The sequence below is a fragment of the Lactuca virosa genome, chromosome 6 (genome assembly GCF_052849685.1).
Source record: "Lactuca virosa cultivar CGN04683 chromosome 6, Lactuca_virosa_CGN04683_v6, whole genome shotgun sequence".
Lineage (NCBI taxonomy): Eukaryota > Viridiplantae > Streptophyta > Magnoliopsida > Asterales > Asteraceae > Lactuca > Lactuca virosa.
In genome coordinates, this window is record NC_136431.1 from 142035740 (window position 1) to 142054771 (window position 19032).

Consider the following 19032-nt stretch of genomic DNA (forward strand, 5'->3'; position numbering starts at 1 on the left):
CTGGGGTAGCCCCTGGAACTAAGTCGATTCTAATGGTAATCCTGGTAGTTCTTCTGGAAAGTTGTCGGGAAAGTTGCGTACTTCTTGGATGTTCTTTATGTCTTTCGTCTATTGGCTCATGTCCACTACATGAGCAAGGAATGCATGATACTCCTTTCGTAAGTACTTCTGGGCTTGTATACTCGAGATGATACGAAGGTTCGTGTCGGGTTTGTCGCCATAGACAACTAGAGTTTCGTTAGACGGTAGATTAAGGGGAACGGCCTTTTCATAACACATGATGTCAGCAAGATGAAGACTCAACCAATCCATGCCGATAATGACGTCGAAACTTTTAATTGAGACCGGCATGAGGTCGATTGGAAATGAATGGTTATTTAGAGTTAGGGTACAACCTATGTATATACAGCTAGTGCTCTCAGTCTTTCCGTTATCCATTTCTACAGTGAACGGTTCTTTCAGTGCACGTGGTTTTTGTTTAAGTATGTATGCAAATTTCTGGTTCACGAAACTCCTCTCCGCTCCACTATCAAACAGTATGCATGCATAAGAGTTATCGGGGAGAAACGTACCAGTGACCACTATAGGGTCTGCTACCTCTTCCTTGTGGCCTATAGCCAAAACTCTTCCCACTCCACCTGCGTTCCCTGCCTTCGGGAAGTTCCTTTTGAAGTGACCCACCTCGCCACCTCCGTAGCAAGCCTGGCCCACACCAACGTCGGAAACTTGGGTGATTGGCCTAGCCGGAGACTTGCAGAAACGGACAGTGTGCCTCTTTCTGTTGTAGTTAGCGCACTACATTTCCCGAAAGGGTCCATTGTGGTGGAAGCTACACTTGTTGCACTTGGGCAAGCTTCCAGCATACTGTTTCATCGGCGCAGTGGCAACAGGTGCTATCGCGGCATGAACAGCCACGACCTGCTGCTTCTTGGCAGAGTTCTGCGCCGCGTTGCCTTTCTTTTTGTTGTACCAAAACTTCCGCTTGTTCTCGGCGGCTTTTGATGGTTCTGGGATGGCAAGGGTTGTTGTCATTGTCGGGGTGCGGACTCCGTTATCAATGAGCCGTTGTGCCAGTCGCTTGGCACTGTCGAAGGTAGTGGGGTTTGAAGATAAGACATTCCCCTAGAATGAAGGCACCAGCCCCCAGATATACCTCTCGACTTTCTTTCCCTCAGTAGGGACCATTCCCGGACATAGCGCCACCAGATCGCTGAACCTGGCGGTGTAGGCAACTATGTCGGAGCCCTTAATGGTTAGGCTCCAAAGTTCTTGTTCAAGTTTCTGAACCTCGCCCCTCGGGCAGTACTCCTCAATCATGAGCTCCTTCAGAGCTTCCCAGCCCATAGCATTAGCCACTATTAGGGTTAGTGACTTGACATGGCTATTCCACCATGTCAGGGCTCTGTCTGCGAAGGTGCAGGCAGCAAATTTAACTTTGCTCCCTTCCGGACAGGAGCAGATCTCGAAGATCGACTCAGTCTTTTCGAACCATTACGAGAGGTCAATGATTCCTCCAGTCCCGTTAAAGATCCTGGGCTTGCAGTTGGTGAATTCCTTATACGAGCACTCTCTAGAGCGCACTAGAGCCTCATTTTGAGTGGAATGCACAGTTGTTCCACTCCCGCTAGTACCGGTGGTGTTGAATTGAGCTAGGGTTGTCGTAACAGCCGCAACCACTGCAGCTTGGATAGCTGCTAGCACTACTAGAAAAACAGCCTTTTAAGACGCGCAATGTGTGTCGTAAAACGCTCAGACGACGCGCAAATGCGTGTCAAGGAAGGCCCTGTCATAACGAGAGACGACACGTGTTTGCGCGTCGTTTATAGACGACGCGCATTTACGACGCTCATTTATGACACGCAATGCGTATCAAGGAAGGCCCTGTCATAAAGGAAGACGACACGCATTTGCGTGTCGTAACCTTACGACGCGCGTTTAGGACACTCATTGCGTATCATTATAGCTCCTGTCATAAATGAAGATGACACGCATTTGTGTGTCATAAACTTCAACAACCATTTACAATATGCATATACGACGTGCTTTTACGATACTCTTTTACGCATAATACAAAAATATAGAAAAAATATATATATCAAAACAATCAATTTCATCCAATAACATCATGTCAAAAAAATTGTAATACATTGATATTAAAGGGATCTGATTGTACATTGTTATTAAGAGGTTTTCCCTAACTATATAACCTAATACTACATTGCTATAAAGGGGCACCTTCTTGTTTTAGTAACTCATCATTAAGCTGTCTAAAGAAGCTCTGAAACCCTTCATGTATTAAGAGGTTTTCCCTAACTATCCCAACTCTTGATCAAAAACAACACGGAAATCCTACACAATAATCATGTCAGTTGTACAATATCAATATCAACTAATTAATAATACACATGGTATGTATGAGAGTGGAATCAAAATGATCTACCAATAAGAGTTTTATACTGTGGGTGTTTTAGTCTCGTGTTGTCACACCCCCAAACCGGAATGGCGGAAACGTTCGGGGGCGGAGGACGTCATGCTCAGTATCATAACCATAGTGAAGAAAGTAAACACAACCATCATAAGTATAATTTAAAAGGTTACATCGTTGCAAAAATACATGTTTCCAAATAAATTACATATGATGTCAAAATAGTTCAAAAGAAATATGCGCCTTAGCGTCTTGCCTTCAAAACCTTGTGGTTACCTGTATTACTGAATACCTGAGAATACAAGTTGTTTTTGAAAGATTATCAGCATTAAAGCTGTTGAGTGCATAAGCAATTTATAAATGAAAAATGGATGTTGTTCCTTAAAGTTTGTTACAAGTTTGTTTCCAGAAAATCCAATATTTTCTAAAAGGTTTGTTGTAGTCTTAACTGAACCAAGACTTAGTATATATGTAAGTAACTCGTCATACTTATGTGTGGTTTTATATTTAAATAAAACTCCTTTTTGTGAAATCTTAAATCCCCGTGAACTATGTGTTTTGTTAATTCCCCATGTGAGTTATTATAACCATGCTAAAACTCGAAGACCTCGTACTCGACGTTCATCAGGAGTCGGAATGTTATGACATTTGTCACCACAGACCTGCCGGTCTAGCTGTTGCAAGCAGCTTAGGTGCGGGTTTGTCAGACCCAATATAGATCTATACACAACTATCACGCTCTCCCTACAAGAGATTCTGGTTATAACTACAGGACTTTTCGGTTGTACTTAAGAGTACCCTGAAGGTGAATGTCTCACAATTTTATTCATTAACAAGTTCACGGTTGTACTTAAGAGTACCCTGAAGGTGTTCACACTATACCTATTATAGTTTATCAGGAGTGTGTAATGATTTAATGAAACCTTGATGTGTATGAGTTTGTATTTCAATAAGAATGACATTAAAAATACTAATTGTAAATCTTACACACCTTGCTTAACATGTTACAAGGTGTGAATAACTCTTAAATCCGTTTTGACAGTTTTACCCTTAACTGTCACTGTTTTAGAGTATTTATAGAAAAATCATCGTAAGTCGAAAACTGAATCCGTAAACTCTGAGAGTTTGGAAAAAGAGTCTACTGTATTCATAAAGTTTCCTATAATTTTTGGTGGTCTCAAACCAATGTGAAAATGTTCATCTTCACAACCTGATCCGATTTTGTTGCTGCAGTGATAGTCAGTCTTGTAAAAATCACCATAAATTGTATAAAAATCGTATAGAGATGTGCAAGTAGTCATTTTAAAGGTATAAACCTGAACTACTTGCATATCGTACAGTTTTAAAAAATATTAAGTTTAAGTCGGGTAAAAAGTTCGTAAACAGGTCACAACTTTTCTGTTGTAAGCTGTCAAGTTAAGTTTTAAACAGGTTTTGGTGTTTTAACTTGTATTCCCCCCCCCCCCCCCTAAAAACTAAAGAAAACTGGAAAATGTAGGGGTATGAACTCACCTTGAGTGATTTTGTTGAAGAGTGGAAGGTCGAAGACGAGGAGTATCAAGTCAAGAACTCTTGATGAACACGTGAAGTGTTGGATGATCCTAAGAACGATTTTTGGTGTTAAAATGTGTGTAGATGATTCAAGGATGTTATGAAAACATGGAATAACACTTGAGTTTAGATGAAATACTTACCAAGAATTGAAGTAATAGCTCAAGAACACTTCCAAAAAGTGGCTGGAAGTAGAGAGAAAAGAAGCTTTCTTGAGGGGTAAGAGAAGTGTGTAAGTGAAGGAAATGATCAAGGAATTCAAGAAGTTACTCCAGTGGTTTCTTTATATAGATGTTGCTGGAGCAAGTTGCAAAGTTGAAAGGATGTTTGCCTTGGTTTGTGTGATGTGGATAGGGTTGTACAAATGAGAGGATGACACATGGAAGGCAAGTGGGCACACTTGACCCACTTGTGGTGTAAACATCCTTAGATATTTCTCTTAATGTAAAATAATGATTTATAATTAATTAATAAATCCTTGAGAAATGAATAAAATATGAGTTTAGGGAGTTTAAAATGATAAAAATATGAATTTGGTGAAAAATCCCCGTCAAAAACGGGCTTAACAGGCGAAAGTTGTCGAAAACCGGACATAAGGAGCGAACCTGCGAGGGGTTCGGTCCTTTGGAGATGAGGACCGAAAGTTGGAGAAGGAACCAAAGGGGAGGATCAGGCCCAAAGCTGACAGGACTGAAATGGACCGAAGGCTCGATTCGTTTTTGGTTGTAGGAGGTTTCGGTTCTGACTTCGGTCCACAAGAGGTTCGGTCCGAGGGGCTAAGTTCGGTCCTGAAGGGACCTTCGGCTCTATGTAGTTCGGTCCAACTAAGGAAGCTTCGGTCTTAGCAGGGTTCAGCTCTAAGAAGTTCGCCTCTAAGAGGGTTTGGTTCCTAAGAAGGGTTTCGGCCCTATTTAGCTGTTTTTCGATATAACTCCCCGATTCAAGCGGTTTTTGGCCAAGTTAAGGGTCGGGATGACCCGGATTACTATAAAAAGTTGAGAGAGATTTGGGAGAGATTTAATTTTAGCCATTATTATTGTATAATCTCGTAATGCAAGGTTCGTGAACCCCGTTATGCTTCGTTTATGATTGTTTTAAGTCCCCAAAAGGGTCCATAGTCGTGTTTTGATGCGTTTAACTCCCTTCTCAGGGTTTCCCATTGATAAACACATAGATTCTCCGAGACACTTGAATTTTTGACATAAAAATGCACATTCTTATACATAGAATAAATTTTAACATACAAGTACTAGTTAAGTTTGACCGGTTTGACTTGTTGACTTTGACTTTGACTTGTTGACTTTGACTTTGACTTGTTGACTTTGACTTTGACTTTGACTTGAATTTGACTGTTGTCACACGGGTATCAAGTTCACTATTGGGGCATGTGTATATGTGTTGGTTAATACCCGGGCAGATAGATCGGGCAGTTGTGATTCATCAGTTCCACAAGTGGCAACTGGGCTGTGGCAAACTGGATACCACCTGATTATACACAATTAAAATCAAAATGAAATGCTAATTGGTGTCAATTTGAGAAAATGGTTATTAGAATATAAAGTAAGTGAATAAATTACTTGATGTGATGTTAGGTCATCGAGCAACAAGCATTCTTGTTAGGGTTTCAGGGAATACACTGCATATCATTCCAATACCACTATTACTTATGCTAGACTTGTAATTAACAGAAACCTATACAATCAGTGAATGAAAAAAAGATTGATACACTAATGGAGAGAGTGGTGGAGCATAGAATAAATACAGTCTTCATATAAATAAATGAGAAGAAAGTAAACACCTAATGATTATGTACAAAAGCACTCTTGCATTTCTATAAACAATCAAGAATATTATGACTTACAACATATAGATCGCCACCTGTCACAAGGTCTCCCTCACCTGGCACCAAACCATCAAATTATAAATAATAAATATCTTCATGAACATGAAAATGAAACCTTTGGGAAACTTTATAATTGTAAATCACCTAATCGTTTCGGTTGAAATTCCCAAAGGATGTCCTCGTCATGTGCTGGGACAGATACACCACGTGGGATGTACACATCATTTGATATTTTAGCAAAAGTCTTCATAGGCCTCTGAAGAAATGAGTTGATAAAAAGGTATATATGAGTGAAGTAAGAAGCTGTTAGAAAGATTAAAGATTTGTTGTGCAATAAGTGTAACAACTTTCAAATCATCAACAAGAGAAAACAAATATTACAAACCTGAATACCATGAAATATGTTCCTCAAGATTCCAAGGCCCAACTCTACTGACAGAGGCTGAAGGTAAGTGAAGAGGTTAATGTAATTGATTTCCAGATTATCAACATCTTAAAGCAAGTTACAATATGCAATAAATACCTTGTGTTTCCGTAAAACAGGATCATTCACAATCAATCCAGCTGTCTCTTCATAAACTGAAATACAATGGACACTTTATTCTCAATGTTTAGAAACATAAAGATCCTTCATGATGTGTATGCATGTGTGTTTGTGTGTACGTGTGTGAGAGAGAGAGAGAAGACCAAAATACCTTAGATTGTAGAAGAATCTCCTTCCAAATGAATAATCTCTCCAATAAGATTGGCACGTCCAACACGGACAAGTTCATATGTAGCAACACCAGCCATTCCATCTGCAGTGACAACTGGTCCTGATACCTGTCACATTGCAACCAACTTAAGATTAAGATTATCAGATACTCCTCAAAGCACATGACATGGACAATCTTTGCTCATGGTAATAGCATTGTTTTTTAAGTAAGAAGCACTGTGCATAAAGAACATAACCATGCCCATTCCTCATTTCATACTCTTCCAAAAATTAGATATGACAAGGAAAATACATGCAACTTGATACATCAAAGTTGATGAATGGGGTATCATTAATAAGGACATAAATAAGAGCAGAACAAATTAATTAGAATCATAAACACCAAATCTGTTACTCTAAGAATTCATTTTACCTGTATAATAATAATAATAATAGTTTCAGCATATAATATTTAGAATGAGTAATTGACAAATAATATACCTTGGATAGAGCTTGACTGATAACAGTTTTCCCACAGCCAAAGGCACCAGGAATGGCACATGTGCCACCAAGCACTGAAGGGAAAAGGGCATCAAGGACACGCTGACATAAAAATAAATAAAAAATATAAATTACAAAAACATGCAACCATATTAACAACAAGAAACAATTGATATTAACAATAGTCCTTGGAGTACGCACATGCCAAGTCTGCAAATAAAAGGTGCATCAAGTATAAAAAAGAACATGGCAACTTATATTAACAACAAGAACTTTGATCATTAGAAAAAAAAGAGAAAGAAAAATAAAGAAGGAAGAAATGGAATGGAATGACTCACTCCATTCCATTCCATTGCATATTCCAACTTTTACCTTGTTTTCTTATCATTATCAGTTGTATCTACAAAGAAGAACAAGTGAGGAGAAAGTTTAATTATATTTATAAAAAATAATCAGGAGTCTTGCGGGCTGTGTCTGGTTCAATCTGCTTTGGGGCGAGATCAAACTGAAGAAAATTGTGTTCCATGTTCTCTCCAACTTCCAGAATGGAAGCCATGTTTCCACATCTATAACAGTAGTTTGGTGCACTGAACACTGTCACCGCATTCTTATCCTAATAAATATCAGACAACAACTTATCAATAAGCCTAATCATTATCATTAAAGAGGGATAGAAGGAGGGAGGGGTAATTAAGTAAATAAACTCGGCACCAGTTGAAACTTATCAATAAGCCTAATCAGTGGCAGACCCTACAACACCATAACTGGCTTTTCCAACCACGTCTTGAACTTCATATCTTCCTGCCTCTCCATATTCGGTGAAGAACTCTCTTTCGAGCTGCATACAAGAAACAATTACTTGGTTTTGGTCAACATTAACAGTGTTTAGTAAACAGTAACTTTAATTTTAAAATTAAATTTCACATTCACAAATAAATAGATTTTACATCTTAAATGCGGTTGATTTAATATTCAAGATTCAAGGAATGGGGTTGATCTTACATTGTAAGGTGAAAAAGTTAATGTTTTCAAAACATAATGGTTGTTTTCACAAATGGGGTTGATTCAAGATTCAAGAAGTAGGGATTTTACATCTTACATCATCAATTATTGTTAGACATATGTTTAGATAGTATATTGATAGTGTTTATATTAGAGGGTATCTAAATGTAACTATCTAACATATATATAGGATTGTAATCTACGCTTCATAATATACAATTCATTACTCTTTACATGGTTTAACTTGGTATCAGAGCCAAGTAAACCCTACCTTACGGCTCTAAACCTTAACTGCAGAAAAGCCTCTTACGGCTTCATCATGTGCTCAACTCCAATCACTGGTGATCAACTGAAACTCGCATGGCTACTATTACTGCCTTCTCTATTGCAGAAAAGACATCACATAACTCCCATAAATTTGCTTTCACTCTCTCTCCCACCAACTATGGGTACTGGAAAGCAATGCTTGAACCCTTTCTCATCACCAACAATTTATTTGGTTATGTAGATGGCACGATACCCTGTCCAGCACAGAAAGTGGGAACTGGAGACGCAATCACGGATAACCCTAGTTATCCCCGGTGGATAGCCAATGATGAACATGTCCGGATGATTATCATATCCACCATCTCTGAAGCTTCGTTTCAACATGTCCAAGGAGCAACCTCTAGAGAACTGTGGCTAGCCCTTGAACGGGCATACTCACCAAATACCGCCTCTCGTGAATACACACTAAAAACCTAGCTTCTTAAAATTGCCATGAAAGGCGATGAATCTTCACAGGGCTCAAGAATATGCCACAACCCTTGCCAACATTGGTGAACCAATGAAGGATAAAGATCTTGTTATGCATGCAATATCGGGACTTCGGGAAGAATACAATGGTTTGAAGTCGACTCTCTTGGCTCGTCACCCACCAATCAGCTTCAACGAGTTACATGGTCTTCTAAGTGATCATGATTACATGATCAACAAACCCATTACAACTACCGTCACTGCATCACCACAGGTTTTTGCTACTTCTACTGGAAACACCATTCAAAGTCTTCAACAATTGGCATCTCAGTTAGGCTTTCAACTGAAACCTATCGCCTCCCAACAGCCTTCTCCACAAGCTTTCTATGCCTCACGTCCACCCAACAACAATCGAGGCAATCGTCGTGGCAACACCCGCAACAATAATTCTCGCAATCAATTTCAAAATCAAAATCAGGGGCGTGATAATAGTGGCAACAGTGGTTCTGGTTCTAGACAATTTTCATGGGCCTCTACTCAAAATACAGTTTATGGTCATTGTAATCATTGTGGTATCGGTCATCTACCCTCTCATTGTCCAAATCAGCAAAATTCTGCCCCAACACGACAACCTTCTCAGGCCAATTTTGCTGCCTTTTCTGATCACGACCCAAATTTAGGCGCAACCTGGTTTCCCGATATCGGTGCTAACACCCACACTACACCTGATCTGTCTAACCTTGATTTTTCAGAGACTTATCATGGCTCTGACTCTCTCCATGTTGGTAATGGTAAACCTCTTCCTATTTTTCACATTGGCTCTACCAAAATTTACTCTCCTCACAAAACTTTCACTCTTTCTAATATTCTTCATGTTCCGACAATTAAAAAGAATCTTATGTTTGTTCAACAATTTTGTCATGAAAATAATGTTTTGTTTGAATTCCATTCTTCTTTTTTTGTTGTGAAGGACGAAACAACTCGCAATACTCTTTTCACAGGTCCAAGTGATAATGGTCTCTATTCCATACGCCTTCCTCAACTCAAGTCTATTCCTAAGAAGCTCTGAAACCCTTCATGTATTAAGAGGTTTTCCCTAACTATCCCAACTCTTGATCAAAAACAACACGGAAATCCTACACAATAATCATGTCAGTTGTACAATATCAATATCAACTAATTAATAATACACATGGTATGTATGAGAGTGGAATCAAAATGATCTACCAATAAGAGTTTTATACTGTGGGTGTTTTAGTCTCGTGTTGTCACACCCCCAAACCGGAATGGCGGAAACGTTCGGGGTCGGAGGACGTCATGCTCAGTATCATAACCATAGTGAAGAAAGTAAACACAACCATCATAAGTATAATTTAAAAGGTTACATCGTTGCAAAAATACATGTTTCCAAATAAATTACATATGATGTCAAAATAGTTCAAAAGAAATATGCGCCTTAGCGTCTTGCCTTCAAAACCTTGTGGTTACCTGTATTACTGAATACCTGAGAATACAAGTTGTTTTTGAAAGATTATCAGCATTAAAGCTGTTGAGTGCATAAGCAATTTATAAATGAAAAATGGATGTTGTTCCTTAAAGTTTGTTACAAGTTTGTTTCCAGAAAATCCAATATTTTCTAAAAGGTTTGTTGTAGTCTTAACTGAACCAAGACTTAGTATATATGTAAGTAACTCGTCATACTTATGTGTGGTTTTATATTTAAATAAAACTCCTTTTTGTGAAATCTTAAATCCCCGTGAACTATGTGTTTTGTTAATTCCCCATGTGAGTTATTATAACCATGCTAAAACTCGAAGACCTCGTACTCGACGTTCATCAGGAGTCGGAATGTTATGACATTTGTCACCACAGACCTGCCGGTCTAGCTGTTGCAAGCAGCTTAGGTGCGGGTTTGTCAGACCCAATATAGATCTATACACAACTATCACGCTCTCCCTACAAGAGATTCTGGTTATAACTACAGGACTTTTCGGTTGTACTTAAGAGTACCCTGAAGGTGAATGTCTCACAATTTTATTCATTAACAAGTTCACGGTTGTACTTAAGAGTACCCTGAAGGTGTTCACACTATACCTATTATAGTTTATCAGGAGTGTGTAATGATTTAATGAAACCTTGATGTGTATGAGTTTGTATTTCAATAAGAATGACATTAAAAATACTAATTGTAAATCTTACACACCTTGCTTAACATGTTACAAGGTGTGAATAACTCTTAAATCCGTTTTGACAGTTTTACCCTTAACTGTCACTGTTTTAGAGTATTTATAGAAAAATCATCGTAAGTCGAAAACTGAATCCGTAAACTCTGAGAGTTTGGAAAAAGAGTCTACTGTATTCATAAAGTTTCCTATAATTTTTGGTGGTCTCAAACCAATGTGAAAATGTTCATCTTCACAACCTGATCCGATTTTGTTGCTGCAGTGATAGTCAGTCTTGTAAAAATCACCATAAATTGTATAAAAATCGTATAGAGATGTGCAAGTAGTCATTTTAAAGGTATAAACCTGAACTACTTGCATATCGTACAGTTTTAAAAAATATTAAGTTTAAGTCGGGTAAAAAGTTCGTAAACAGGTCACAACTTTTCTGTTGTAAGCTGTCAAGTTAAGTTTTAAACAGGTTTTGGTGTTTTAACTTGTATTCCCCCCCCCCCCCCTAAAAACTAAAGAAAACTGGAAAATGTAGGGGTATGAACTCACCTTGAGTGATTTTGTTGAAGAGTGGAAGGTCGAAGACGAGGAGTATCAAGTCAAGAACTCTTGATGAACACGTGAAGTGTTGGATGATCCTAAGAACGATTTTTGGTGTTAAAATGTGTGTAGATGATTCAAGGATGTTATGAAAACATGGAATAACACTTGAGTTTAGATGAAATACTTACCAAGAATTGAAGTAATAGCTCAAGAACACTTCCAAAAAGTGGCTGGAAGTAGAGAGAAAAGAAGCTTTCTTGAGGGGTAAGAGAAGTGTGTAAGTGAAGGAAATGATCAAGGAATTCAAGAAGTTACTCCAGTGGTTTCTTTATATAGATGTTGCTGGAGCAAGTTGCAAAGTTGAAAGGATGTTTGCCTTGGTTTGTGTGATGTGGATAGGGTTGTACAAATGAGAGGATGACACATGGAAGGCAAGTGGGCACACTTGACCCACTTGTGGTGTAAACATCCTTAGATATTTCTCTTAATGTAAAATAATGATTTATAATTAATTAATAAATCCTTGAGAAATGAATAAAATATGAGTTTAGGGAGTTTAAAATGATAAAAATATGAATTTGGTGAAAAATCCCCGTCAAAAACGGGCTTAACAGGCGAAAGTTGTCGAAAACCGGACATAAGGAGCGAACCTGCAAGGGGTTCGGTCCTTTGGAGATGAGGACCGAAAGTGGGAGAAGGAACCAAAGGGGAGGATCAGGCCCAAAGCTGACAGGACTGAAATGGACCGAAGGCTCGATTCGTTTTTGGTTGTAGGAGGTTTCGGTTCTGACTTCGGTCCACAAGAGGTTCGGTCCGAGGGGCTAAGTTCGGTCCTGAAGGGACCTTCGGCTCTATGTAGTTCGGTCCAACTAAGGAAGCTTCGGTCTTAGCAGGGTTCAGCTCTAAGAAGTTCGCCTCTAAGAGGGTTTGGTTCCTAAGAAGGGTTTCGGCCCTATTTAGCTGTTTTTCGATATAACTCCCCGATTCAAGCGGTTTTTGGCCAAGTTAAGGGTCGGGATGACCCGGATTACTATAAAAAGTTGAGAGAGATTTGGGAGAGATTTAATTTTAGCCATTATTATTGTATAATCTCGTAATGCAAGGTTCGTGAACCCCGTTATGCTTCGTTTATGATTGTTTTAAGTCCCCAAAAGGGTCCATAGTCGTGTTTTGATGCGTTTAACTCCCTTCTCAGGGTTTCCCATTGATAAACACATAGATTCTCCGAGACACTTGAATTTTTGACATAAAAATGCACATTCTTATACATAGAATAAATTTTAACATACAAGTACTAGTTAAGTTTGACCGGTTTGACTTGTTGACTTTGACTTTGACTTGTTGACTTTGACTTTGACTTGTTGACTTTGACTTTGACTTTGACTTGAATTTGACTGTTGTCACACGGGTATCAAGTTCACTATTGGGGCATGTGTATATCTGTTGGTTAATACCCGGGCAGATAGATCGGGCAGTTGTGATTCATCAGTTCCACAAGTGGCAACTGGGCTGTGGCAAACTGGATACCACCTGATTATACACAATTAAAATCAAAATGAAATGCTAATTGGTGTCAATTTGAGAAAATGGTTATTAGAATATAAAGTAAGTGAATAAATTACTTGATGTGATGTTAGGTCATCGAGCAACAAGCATTCTTGTTAGGGTTTCAGGGAATACACTGCATATCATTCCAATACCACTATTACTTATGCTAGACTTGTAATTAACAGAAACCTATACAATCAGTGAATGAAAAAAAGATTGATACACTAATGGAGAGAGTGGTGGAGCATAGAATAAATACAGTCTTCATATAAATAAATGAGAAGAAAGTAAACACCTAATGATTATGTACAAAAGCACTCTTGCATTTCTATAAACAATCAAGAATATTATGACTTACAACATATAGATCGCCACCTGTCACAAGGTCTCCCTCACCTGGCACCAAACCATCAAATTATAACTAATAAATATCTTCATGAACATGAAAATGAAACCTTTGGGAAACTTTATAATTGTAAATCACCTAATCGTTTCGGTTGAAATTCCCAAAGGATGTCCTCGTCATGTGCTGGGACAGATACACCACGTGGGATGTACACATCATTTGATATTTTAGCAAAAGTCTTCATAGGCCTCTGAAGAAATGAGTTGATAAAAAGGTATATATGAGTGAAGTAAGAAGCTGTTAGAAAGATTAAAGATTTGTTGTGCAATAAGTGTAACAACTTTCAAATCATCAACAAGAGAAAACAAATATTACAAACCTGAATACCATGAAATATGTTCCTCAAGATTCCAAGGCCCAACTCTACTGACAGAGGCTGAAGGTAAGTGAAGAGGTTAATGTAATTGATTTCCAGATTATCAACATCTTAAAGCAAGTTACAATATGCAATAAATACCTTGTGTTTCCGTAAAACAGGATCATTCACAATCAATCCAGCTGTCTCTTCATAAACTGAAATACAATGGACACTTTATTCTCAATGTTTAGAAACATAAAGATCCTTCATGATGTGTATGCATGTGTGTTTGTGTGTACGTGTGTGAGAGAGAGAGAGAAGACCAAAATACCTTAGATTGTAGAAGAATCTCCTTCCAAATGAATAATCTCTCCAATAAGATTGGCACGTCCAACACGGACAAGTTCATATGTAGCAACACCAGCCATTCCATCTGCAGTGACAACTGGTCCTGATACCTGTCACATTGCAACCAACTTAAGATTAAGATTATCAGATACTCCTCAAAGCACATGACATGGACAATCTTTGCTCATGGTAATAGCATTGTTTTTTAAGTAAGAAGCACTGTGCATAAAGAACATAACCATGCCCATTCCTCATTTCATACTCTTCCAAAAATTAGATATGACAAGGAAAATACATGCAACTTGATACATCAAAGTTGATGAATGGGGTATCATTAATAAGGACATAAATAAGAGCAGAACAAATTAAATAGAATCATAAACACCAAATCTGTTACTCTAAGAATTCATTTTACCTGTATAATAATAATAATAATAGTTTCAGCATATAATATTTAGAATGAGTAATTGACAAATAATATACCTTGGATAGAGCTTGACTGATAACAGTTTTCCCACAGCCAAAGGCACCAGGAATGGCACATGTGCCACCAAGCACTGAAGGGAAAAGGGCATCAAGGACACGCTGACATAAAAATAAATAAAAAATATAAATTACAAAAACATGCAACCATATTAACAACAAGAAACAATTGATATTAACAATAGTCCTTGGAGTACGCACATGCCAAGTCTGCAAATAAAAGGTGCATCAAGTATAAAAAAGAACATGGCAACTTATATTAACAACAAGAACTTTGATCATTAGAAAAAAAAGAGAAAGAAAAATAAAGAAGGAAGAAATGGAATGGAATGACTCACTCCATTCCATTCCATTGCATATTCCAACTTTTACCTTGTTTTCTTATCATTATCAGTTGTATCTACAAAGAAGAACAAGTGAGGAGAAAGTTTAATTATATTTATAAAAAATAATCAGGAGTCTTGCGGGCTGTGTCTGGTTCAATCTGCTTTGGGGCGAGATCAAACTGAAGAAAATTGTGTTCCATGTTCTCTCCAACTTCCAGAATGGAAGCCATGTTTCCACATCTATAACAGTAGTTTGGTGCACTGAACACTGTCACCGCATTCTTATCCTAATAAATATCAGACAACAACTTATCAATAAGCCTAATCATTATCATTAAAGAGGGATAGAAGGAGGGAGGGGTAATTAAGTAAATAAACTCGGCACCAGTTGAAACTTATCAATAAGCCTAATCAGTGGCAGACCCTACAACACCATAACTGGCTTTTCCAACCACGTCTTGAACTTCATATCTTCCTGCCTCTCCATATTCGGTGAAGAACTCTCTTTCGAGCTGCATACAAGAAACAATTACTTGGTTTTGGTCAACATTAACAGTGTTTAGTAAACAGTAACTTTAATTTTAAAATTAAATTTCACATTCACAAATAAATAGATTTTACATCTTAAATGCGGTTGATTTAATATTCAAGATTCAAGGAATGGGGTTGATCTTACATTCTAAGGTGAAAAAGTTAATGTTTTCAAAACATAATGGTTGTTTTCACAAATGGGGTTGATTCAAGATTCAAGAAGTAGGGATTTTACATCTTACATCATCAATTATTGTTAGACATATGTTTAGATAGTATATTGATAGTGTTTATATTAGAGGGTATCTAAATGTAACTATCTAACATATATATAGGATTGTAATCTACGCTTCATAATATACAATTCATTACTCTTTACATGGTTTAACTTGGTATCAGAGCCAAGTAAACCCTACCTTACGGCTCTAAACCCTAACTGCAGAAAAGCCTCTTACGGCTTCATCATGTGCTCAACTCCAATCACTGGTGATCAACTGAAACTCGCATGGCTACTATTACTGCCTTCTCTATTGCAGAAAAGACATCACATAACTCCCATAAATTTGCTTTCACTCTCTCTCCCACCAACTATGGGTACTGGAAAGCAATGCTTGAACCCTTTCTCATCACCAACAATTTATTTGGTTATGTAGATGGCACGATACCCTGTCCAGCACAGAAAGTGGGAACTGGAGACGCAATCACGGATAACCCTAGTTATCCCCGGTGGATAGCCAATGATGAACATGTCCGGATGATTATCATATCCACCATCTCTGAAGCTTCGTTTCAACATGTCCAAGGAGCAACCTCTAGAGAACTGTGGCTAGCCCTTGAACGGGCATACTCACCAAATACCGCCTCTCGTGAATACACACTAAAAACCTAGCTTCTTAAAATTGCCATGAAAGGCGATGAATCTTCACAGGGCTCAAGAATATGCCACAACCCTTGCCAACATTGGTGAACCAATGAAGGATAAAGATCTTGTTATGCATGCAATATCGGGACTTCGGGAAGAATACAATGGTTTGAAGTCGACTCTCTTGGCTCGTCACCCACCAATCAGCTTCAACGAGTTACATGGTCTTCTAAGTGATCATGATTACATGATCAACAAACCCATTACAACTACCGTCACTGCATCACCACAGGTTTTTGCTACTTCTACTGGAAACACCATTCAAAGTCTTCAACAATTGGCATCTCAGTTAGGCTTTCAACTGAAACCTATCGCCTCCCAACAGCCTTCTCCACAAGCTTTCTATGCCTCACGTCCACCCAACAACAATCGAGGCAATCGTCGTGGCAACACCCGCAACAATAATTCTCGCAATCAATTTCAAAATCAAAATCAGGGGCGTGATAATAGTGGCAACAGTGGTTCTGGTTCTAGACAATTTTCATGGGCCTCTACTCAAAATACAGTTTATGGTCATTGTAATCATTGTGGTATCGGTCATCTACCCTCTCATTGTCCAAATCAGCAAAATTCTGCCCCAACACGACAACCTTCTCAGGCCAATTTTGCTGCCTTTTCTGATCACGACCCAAATTTAGGCGCAACCTGGTTTCCCGATATCGGTGCTAACACCCACACTACACCTGATCTGTCTAACCTTGATTTTTCAGAGACTTATCATGGCTCTGACTCTCTCCATGTTGGTAATGGTAAACCTCTTCCTATTTTTCACATTGGCTCTACCAAAATTTACTCTCCTCACAAAACTTTCACTCTTTCTAATATTCTTCATGTTCCGACAATTAAAAAGAATCTTATGTTTGTTCAACAATTTTGTCATGAAAATAATGTTTTGTTTGAATTCCATTCTTCTTTTTTTGTTGTGAAGGACGAAACAACTCGCAATACTCTTCTCACAGGTCCAAGTGATAATGGTCTCTATTCCATACGCCTTCCTCAACTCAAGTCTATTCCTAAGATTGCTTTCACTACCACCAAAGCTTCCTCAACCATTTGGCATCAACGTCTTGGTCATCCACATCAACGTGTTTTTAGTTCTATTGTTTCTAGTTGTTCTTTACCAGTTTCTACAAAACAATATTCATCATTATGTTCATCTTTTCAATTGGGAAATCTTCCAAATTATCATTATCTAGTTCCAACTTTCAAAGCAATAATATTTTAGATTTGATATATTGTGATGTTTGGGGACCTGCACCCGTTTTATCTTCTGATGGTTATCGCTTCTTTATGTTATGTGTTGATCATCATACTCGTTATATGTGGTTTTACCCGTTAGCTCACAAATCCGATGTTTATTCCACCTTCAAAAACTTTGTCACGTTAGTTGAAAGACAGTTTAATTCCAAGCTCAAAACTGTTCAAACTGATTGGGGGGGTGAGTTTCGCAATCTATCTCCTTTTTTCACCTCTCTTGGAATTACCCATCGACGTTCATGTCCATACACTAGTGAGCAAAATGGCATTGTTGAGCGTCGCCATCGTCACGTTGTTGAAACTGGTCTAGCCCTTCTTGCACAAGCAAATCTTCCACAACGTTTTTGGCATTTTGCCTTTGAAACTTCTGTCTATCTCATTAATCATCTACCATCCCGTATCTCTTCAAACAAGTCACCTTTTCAGCATGTTTTCAATAGAAAACCCGATTACTCATTTCTTCGGGTTTTCGGTTGTCAATGCTTCCCACACCTCCGACCATATAACCGACACAAAATGGATTTTCGCTCCACTCCATGTGTCTTCATGGGATATAGTCCTCTTCATCACGGGTATCGATGCTTTGACCCTGTCACAGACCGCATTTACATTGTCCGTCATGTCCGCTTCAATGAAGAGGTCTTTCCTTTTCACTCTTCTTCACCATCACCATCCAACCCCAATACATCACCCATTTATGTCTCCACTTTTCCCACTCATGTTGCAAGCACACTAGAGCTATATCTCGAAGCACCCACTACCAATGAAAACGACACTCCTACACCTACATATCCTACCTCACCACCTCCGTCTCCACCACCCCCATCCTCACCCCCACCCCCACCCCCACGCTCTCGACCTTCTAACCTTCGCCAAAATCCTAAGCGTAAAACCCCTTATAGCCCCTCTGCATACACTGCCACTGTACCTTCCTCCCCTCTTACCGAAACCACTTCGTTTTCTGTTGCCAACAAGTTTCCAGAATGGCGTAAAGCGATGCTTGATGAATTCCAGGCACTTCAAAAAAATGGAACCTGGTTGCTTGTTCCTCCTTTGCACAGTTCCAATATAATTGAATGCAAATGGGTGTACAAATTAAAGAAAGATTCACAGGGAAAAGTTTCTCGCTACAAAGCACGACTTGTCGCTAAGGGGTTCAAACAACAACCGGGCGTTGACTACCACGAGAATTTTAGTCCGGTAATCAAAGCCACTACTATTCGAGTGATTCTTTCCCTAGCCGTGACAAACAAATGGCCCTTACGATAGTTGGATGTCCAAAACGCATTCTTGCACGGTGATCTCAATGAAACAGTTTATGTCCGACAGCCACCAGGTTTTGTTGATCCTCGCAAGCCCGATCATGTATGCCTTCTTCACAAATCTCTTTATGGAATCAAGCAAGTCCCACGAGCTTGGTTCACTCGACTGTCGACGGCTCTTCA

The 19032-nt window shown here is 38.7% G+C and overlaps 1 protein-coding gene across 1 annotated transcript; it reads left to right on the forward strand.

Annotated features, from left to right (window-relative positions):
* Positions 1-8785: 8785 nt before the first annotated feature.
* On the forward strand, positions 8786-9820 carry LOC145121966 (uncharacterized). Its single transcript, XM_079057644.1, has one exon. The coding sequence runs from the start codon at positions 8786-8788 to the stop codon at positions 9818-9820; it is 1035 nt and encodes a 344-aa protein (XP_078913770.1).
* Positions 9821-19032: the final 9212 nt, after the last annotated feature.

Coding starts and splice junctions, on each gene's coding strand:
- LOC145121966 (XM_079057644.1), top strand. CDS start 8,786: ATGAATCTTCACAGGGCTCAAGAATATGCCACAACCCTTGCCAACATT.